A 7,597-nucleotide genomic window follows, 5' to 3' on the forward strand; every position below is an offset into this window, starting at 1 on the left:
CAAAGGTTATACATGTAAAGGATTCTTTGCACAAATTGGAATGAACACGAAATAATCCTTTAAAATGTATAATCACAGAGCATTATTTGCGTTTGGTTTTGTCGTGCATTCAATTTATTATATAATCGTAATTATTTATAGTCCACTGGCGTAGGAAACGGCCTCCATGTTTTCTATTGGTCGAGCCAGGTGTCAATCATCTAGTGAAGTGGGCGGGTCTAGAGCAAAAATGGCGACTTTATCTGTCGGAGAGCCTCAAGAGATGGAAGGTGAGCGGACTTGTCTATTTTTAATGATTTTTTCAAAGGAGCATTTCATAAAGCAGCGATTCTTCTTTTTGCACGAAGCTTTTGTACACGCGCTGAGTTTTTATTTTTAATCAGTTCATATTTTAGTGTCCTCTTACCATTCATTCAGACTGCAATGTGTGATTGTTTACGTTTATCACACAGCTTGCTAAAGATACTCTTATAGTCTGCACGCATAAAATGGCGATAAAAGCTGCTTCGTTTCTTGATATTTCTTTTCAGTGTATTTAAAAGCCATTATTTAGTACAGACCTCTTTTGGCTGTTTGTATAGTTGTGTACAGGGCGTCAATGCCAGCACATCTTACTGGTTAGCTAATGTAGCCCACCAGCTCGCATTACCTGTCAAAGTCTCACCTGTTCGGGTGGATAGTGTAGGAGAACATGAATGTGAGCTATCAGACGTCACAAATCGAGCTTTTCTCGATGCCTCCATTTGTTTCCAGCTGCTGTATCAGCACAGTTTGCTAGCATGCTGCTGCTGTGGGATGAGGGTGTGTACTGTGTATGTGTGTGTGTGTGTGTGTGTGTGTGTGATGGGCTCATTTAATAGATGGAGGCATTGAAATGGTGCTTTCTTATTAGTACGGGCCATCAATCATTTTTGACCCAGATAACAGCAGTGGTATTTTGTGAGCAGGTTGGTACTTTGGGTGTGCCCTAAAATTATTTTAATATTATAAGCTTTGATTTAAAGTTGACAGGAGGGGTGAGTCTGAGGAATCTGGTGATGACGAGACCAAGAGGAAGAGTCTCAATGGAGAGGTCGACTCTCTGCAAGCCCCTTCCACTGGTGAGTGAGACCCACCTTTGTTTTGTAAGAAGTTTGAGGGAAACCATTAAAAACGTTCTTTATTCCCCAAATCTGTTTCCTTACCACTTCTCTCCCTTCATCTTTTAGTACCTGAGGAGTCACCCGTTGACATGGACACCATAACCTTAGACCCAGATGAAGAGGTGACTGAGGAGGATGTTGTTGTTTTTTTTAGAGAGTTTAGACAGGTGATGTTATTATAAGCACATTCATTGCATTTTATTTATTCAGGATGTGGATCTGGTCCACTGTCGCATTGGAAAGATTGAGGGTCTGGAGGTTCTCCTGAAGGCAAAGGTGAGAGTATCAAAGGCTGTTTCTTTAGATAATTGATGTAGTAGAATTAGTTACTGGATGAAGATTTGTGGACAGTTATTTATTTACAGTATCAATTATGCCTAATTACAAATCTTAAATGAGTAATTTTCTTTGTTTCCACCACCAGACAATTTCTCTCAGACAAAACCTCATCAAACGCATTGAGAACTTGGACAGCCTTGTATCATTAAAGGAACTTGATCTTTATGACAACCAGATCCGTAAACTAGAGAATCTTCAGGCCTTAACAGAGCTTGAGTAAGAGTCCAGACCTATTCATTTTTTTTTAAAAGTACATACATTTTTTTTATTTAAACATTACTGTTCGAAATCAGTAGAAATGATTAGACTTTATAGTTTAGTATTAAAGTTTTTTTTTATGTAATTAATACTTTTATTCAGAAGGATGCATTCAGTTGAATAAAATTGACAGTAAAGACATTCATAATGTATCAAAAAAATGCTTTGTGATCGTGATTTGCAGGCAGCTAGATGTATCGTTCAACTTATTGAGGAAGATTGAGGGATTGGATTGTCTCACAAAAGTCAAGAAGCTCTTCTTGCTTCATAATAAGATTACAAGCATTTCCAACCTCGATCATCTCATGAGCCTCCAGATGCTCGAGCTGGGCTCTAACCGCATCCGGGTGAGACATCCAAGACCAAATCGGATATGCTATATATTCCCCTTTGCTTACTTAACATTTCTCTATTCATATTGTGAATGTGTTTTCAAGCTCGAATTTAATGCATGTAAATACTTGTATGTTCACTTTAGGTTATTGAGAATCTGGATTCTCTTAGTTCTTTGGAGAGTTTGTTCCTTGGCACGAATAAAATCACTCAACTACAGAACCTTGATGGATTGCACAGTCTGACGGTCCTCAGTATCCAGGTGCGTTTGCGATTAGAAAGTGCTTTTTTTAAGCCATATTTACCTTCTCCGTTGACGTTAAAACATCTGTTCCTGCATAACAGAGTAACCGCATCACGAAGTTGGAGGGACTCCAGAATCTTGTGAACCTGCGAGAGCTTTACTTGAGTCATAATGGCATTGAAGTCATGGAGGGCCTGGAGAACAATGTAAGATCTACCATGGTTGTTCATGGATGCAGCACTTTTTCAACTCTCAATTCAACATTTATCCATAAGATACTCTGAAATAATAACTTGCATGAAATATTTGTGACCGAGCGGTGGTTTACAAACTTCTGTAGCAAATTGCGAGATAAAGAAGTCATCATAAGAAGCTGTCTAGTATGCTTAATTTCCCTATTTCTCCAGCTATTTTGTTCTGTGCCTCTTCTCTGCACCTTTACTCCACAGGGGCTTTCTTTGTGTCTGTCTGTCGTCTCATTTAGCAGTGGTTTTATTTTTATCCGTCCCAGAATATACAGAACTTTCATCTTCCTCCCTTTCTTTTTTTAGAAAAAGCTAACAACTTTGGACATCGCTGCAAACAGGATAAAAAAGATTGAAAATATCAGCCATTTGACTGATTTAAAAGAATTTTGGGTAAGAAGAAAAAGGTTTACTTTTTGAACATACTATACACTCACCTAAAGGATTATTAGGAACACCTGTTCAATTTCTCATTAAAGGAGAACTCCGGTCAATTTTAACATTGAGCTCATTTTTTTGTACATTTGGAGTGCTGTCAATACAGAGAACAACTACAAAAATCGGTGTTGCCTACACCGTGTTATTCTATTTTTAAAATTTGCACCCTGTTGACTTCAATGGGGCAAGTACTAAACCTGCTTTTAGCCTCTTAACATCCTTGATGTGTCATTACAAGTGCACAGAAAATGTGAGTGATTCCTTCTGAGTGAACACGAGTGGATCTGACTGCAGTAGATGTAAAAGATATGTATAAAAATGATGTTATTTAAGCCAGCGCAAATACCTGAGTTTACATCCTGTTTTTCGGTTGAAGTCCAAAGTAGTCGATTGCCGAGTTCACGCGCGTGATCATGCGTGTGAACTCGGCAATCGACTACTTTGTACATAACATAAATCAATACTTTTACTTATAGCTCACAAGGATACGTTAAATTGATCAAAAGTGACAGTAAAGACATTTGTAATAAAAAAAGATTATTATTTAAATAGATGCAGTTCACACTTTAGATTTGGGTCCAATTCTCACTATTAACTAACTATTAACTACGGCTTTTGCCTCAGTAAACTCCTAATTACTGCTTATTAATAGTCAGTAAGGTAGTTGTTGAGTTTAGGTATTAGGTTGGATTAAGGGATGTAGAATATGGTCATACAGAATAAGGCATTAACATGTGCTTTATAAGCACTAATAAACAGCCAATATGCTAATAATATGCTTGCTAATAAGCAACTAGTTAATAGTCAGAATTGAACCCTAAACTCTAAGTGTTACCAAAAGTAAAAAAAAAATGTTTCCACAAAAATAGTAAACAGCACTACTGTTTTCAACATTGATAATAAGAAATGTTTCTTGAGCAGCATATTAGAATGATTTCTGAAGGATCATGTGACACTGAAAACTGAGTAATGATGCTGAAAATTCAGCTTTTCATTTCGTCATAGGAATAATCTGAGTTGTAGTAATATTTCAGTGTATTTTTGATCATGTAAATTCAGCTTTGGTGAGCATTAAAAACACTACAAAAAACTTACCGATCTTAAACTTTTGAACAGTAGTGCATGTAAAACATGTACTCCAGAGTATCAATTTATATTGCTATTGTCATTTGTAACAATTATCATTTTAGTTTATTCTAATATCTACAAAAAAATACATTGTCATTATGTTAATATTTCTTTTTTTTTCTTCCTCTAAAAAGTTCTAAATCCTTAACACACTTGAAGCTTTCAAATTTGTTTTCTTATTCTCTCTTATACAGATGAATGACAACCAGATAGATAACTGGGGAGACTTAGACGAACTCAAGAACGCCAAAGGTCTAGAGACTGTCTATCTGGAGAGAAACCCCCTGCAGAAGGACCCTCAATACAGACGCAAGATCATGTTGGCGCTTCCCAATGTCAGGCAGATCGATGCCACATTCATTCGTTTCTGATCGTCCACTTCACTGTCCAGCCCAACCTTCCACTGCACATTACAAACAAAACGCCACCATATTTCCCTCATGCACCTCATGGACACCTTCTGCCCTATATACCTCTTTTATTTAACAAAAAATTATCTCACACTCCAAGTGTTGCCATTCCATGTGCCAGCACCTTTTACTCACACTGAGACTATATAACTATGCTCTGACTTATACTATAGCGTGAATGCTTGTTAATTTATTTTCACTTTAAGACCTGATCAGTGTGAGCTGAGAGGAGCTGATGCCTATCGCTCCGAAAATATATCAATGCTGACTAACTGCCCTTAGCATTTTGGCTAGGGCATGATTTCATTCTAGTCCCTTCAATCGTCCTCCATCCTTGTAGGTGATAGGCTAAAATCAGACATTTCTACCCTGTATGATTTACATCAGGCATCTTGCTTACTTTATGAGGTGGTAAAAAAACGTCACATTGCATTCAGGGACTGAAGACGGTTAAGAGGAAATTCTTATTCTTGCGTGATCAGGGACTATTTCCTTGAGTGATATGTAAGGCTACACTCATGGATTCAATGCATATCAGTTCTGTTTCTGGTTGCAGCAGTATGTTGAAATATTAGCTGGTTGAAATGTGACAACGCATATTGTTCAACCTTCATTAATACTGAATATATAATAACCTCAATGAGAGATTAATTCCATTTTAAAAGGTTCATGGCATTTTAGATGTTCTACAGTGCAAGGATATATTAGGTGATCGCTATTTTTTTTTTTGACCTTTTTTTTTGAATAATTAAATATCACATGCACTCAAAATATTCACACAATTCATATTAATGCATGACCTGAGAAGTAATTGTGTCCCCCCTAATAGGAGGTGAATGGAGGAGGCCACATTGTGGTGACTGTTTTAGGCCACTCCCATTTGACCAGTGGGAGGGGGGTTTGAGAGGGCTCGGCTGATGCTGTATAAAATGAACCCAACCCCTTTTAAAAGGGTCAAAGAACAACTGAGTAGGATTGCTTTTAATTTGCTCAAATTCACTTTGTTTTACAAGCTTGGTTGACTGTTTCAGAATTGAATGTACTATAAATAATAAACTGAATTTGAACAGTGCTCATCCTTCAGACATTTGTTTTGCATTCAAGAAGACACGCAGGTTACCTCTCATTTCTCAATGCAACTCATTATACATTGCCAATTACAGCAATATTGGATTAATTTGATTATTTAATTAATATACAGAAGAATGTCTATTCCCATAAACACAAAAGTGAATGGAGTGAAAGATCCAACCGATTACCATCTTATTTTACAAGAATAGTCTTGTCAGAAAGTTCTACATATTTCAGATGTCAAATTCAAACATTAAGTATGTGTAATCTGGTCTTGTGAGTTATATTGTTTAAATAGAGAACAGTATCAGAGCTTTAAGTTTATAATATAAATGGTAGGACTACTGATCAATTGGGTTAAATAGAGTTAATCATAAATTTAGTGATCCAAATAATAAGTAAATGGTTTCATTATATATATATATATATATATACTGCTCAAAAAATTTAAAGGAACACTTTGAAAACACATCAGATCTCAATGGGGGAAAATATCATGCTGGATATCTATACTAATATGGACTGGGTAATGTTTTATGAACGAAAGGATGCCACATCGTTTGATGGAAATGAAAATGATCAACCTACAGAGGATTGAATTCAAAGACACCCCGGAAATCTAAGTGAAAAAATGATGCAGCAGGCTTGTCAATTTTGCTGAAATTTCATTGCAGCAACTAAAAATGGTACTCAGTAGTTTGTATGGCCCCCACATGCTTGTATGCATGCCTGACAACGTTGGGACATGCTCCTAATGAGACGACGGATGGTGTCCTGGGGTATTTCCTCCCAGATCTGGACCAGCGCATCACTGAGCTCCTGGACAGTCTGAGGTGCAACCAGGTGATGTCAGATGGACCGAAACACAATGTCCCAGAGGTGTTCTATTGGATGTAGGTCAGGTGAGCGTGGTGGCCCTTCAATGGTATCATTCCTTCATCCTCCAGGAACTGCCTGCATGCTCTCGCCACATGAGGCCGGGCATTGTTGTGCACCAGGACGAACCCAGGACCCACTGCACCAGCATAGGGTCTGACAATGGATCCAAGGATTTCATCCCGATACCTAATGGCAGTCAGGGTGCCATTGTCTAGCCTGCAGAGGTCTGTGCGTCCCTCCATGGATATGCCTCCCCAGACCATCACTGACCCACCACCAAACCGGTCATGCTGAACGATGTTACAGGCAGCATAACATTCTCCACGGCTTCTCCAGACCCTTTCCTGTCTGTCACGTGCTCAGGGTGAACCTGCTCTCATTTGTGAAAACCACAGGGCACCAGTGGCGGACCTGCCAATTCTGGTGCTCAATGGGAAATGCCAATCGAGCTCCCTGGTGCTGGGCAGTGAGCACAGGGCACACTAGAGGACGTCGGGCCCTCAGACCACCCTCATGAAGTCTGTTTCTGATTGTTTGGTCAGAGACATTCACACCAGTGGCCTGCTGGAGGTCATTTTGTAGGGCTCTGGCAGTGCTCATCATGTTCCTCCTCGCACAAAAGAGCAGATACCGGTCCTGCTGTTGGGTTAAGGACCTGCTACGGCCCTGTCCAGCTCTCCTAGAGTAGCTGTCTGTCTTCCTGGAATCTCCTCTATGCTTTTGAGACTGTGCTGGAAGACACAGCAAACCTTCTGGCAATGGCACATATTGATGAGCCATCCTGAAGGAGCTGGACTGCCTGAGCAACCTCTGTAGGGTCCAGGTATCGCCTCATGCTACCAGTAGAGCAAAAAGTATTAAACCGATATTAAATAATTGCAGTAAGCATAATTTACACAATTAATGAGTTTGAGAGATTTAATATGTAACAAAATCTGTATGTTCCCTCTACATCTATGTTACATCAAAGAGGTATCCTGGGATGTAATTGGAGCAATATAATAATCACAATATACCCATAAATAAAGTGGTTATATTGTAAATATAGATTTTTATTTAACATACAATTTCATTAAATTGTTTAAAAATACACATCTTTTTATATTTTAA

At 38.5% G+C, this 7,597-nt stretch overlaps 1 protein-coding gene across 2 annotated transcripts; it reads left to right on the forward strand.

Annotated features, from left to right (window-relative positions):
- Window positions 1-147: 147 nt before the first annotated feature.
- ppp1r7 (protein phosphatase 1, regulatory (inhibitor) subunit 7) lies at window positions 148-5,629 on the forward strand. Of its 2 annotated transcripts, none has more exons than XM_081374450.1 (10): window positions 148-269; window positions 1,005-1,100; window positions 1,209-1,264; window positions 1,353-1,418; window positions 1,567-1,697; window positions 1,924-2,086; window positions 2,218-2,334; window positions 2,418-2,522; window positions 2,868-2,954; window positions 4,322-5,629. In XM_081374450.1, the coding sequence occupies exons 1-10, from the start codon at window positions 167-169 to the stop codon at window positions 4,496-4,498; spliced, it is 1,101 nt and encodes a 366-aa protein (XP_081230576.1). In that variant the 5' UTR covers window positions 148-166; the 3' UTR covers window positions 4,499-5,629. The 2 variants fall into 2 exon arrangements, with proteins under 2 accessions (XP_081230576.1, XP_081230577.1); XM_081374451.1 differs by having other exon boundaries at window positions 265-801.
- Window positions 5,630-7,597: the final 1,968 nt, after the last annotated feature.

This window comes from Scardinius erythrophthalmus (genome assembly GCF_964197995.2).
Source record: "Scardinius erythrophthalmus genome assembly, chromosome: 9".
Classification (NCBI taxonomy): domain Eukaryota; kingdom Metazoa; phylum Chordata; class Actinopteri; order Cypriniformes; family Leuciscidae; genus Scardinius; species Scardinius erythrophthalmus.

What these genes read in the sequence shown, in the direction of transcription:
- ppp1r7 (XM_081374450.1), top strand. Translation starts at nt 167, where the DNA reads ATGTTTTCTATTGGTCGAGCCAGGTGTCAATCATCTAGTGAAGTGGGC. An exon ending in CAGGCCTTAACAGAGCTTGA is followed by an intron (nt 1,698 to 1,923) that starts GTAAGAGTCCAG and finishes CGTGATTTGCAG; the next exon opens with GCAGCTAGATGTATCGTTCA. An exon ending in TGGAGGGCCTGGAGAACAAT is followed by an intron (nt 2,523 to 2,867) that starts GTAAGATCTACC and finishes TTCTTTTTTTAG; the next exon opens with AAAAAGCTAACAACTTTGGA.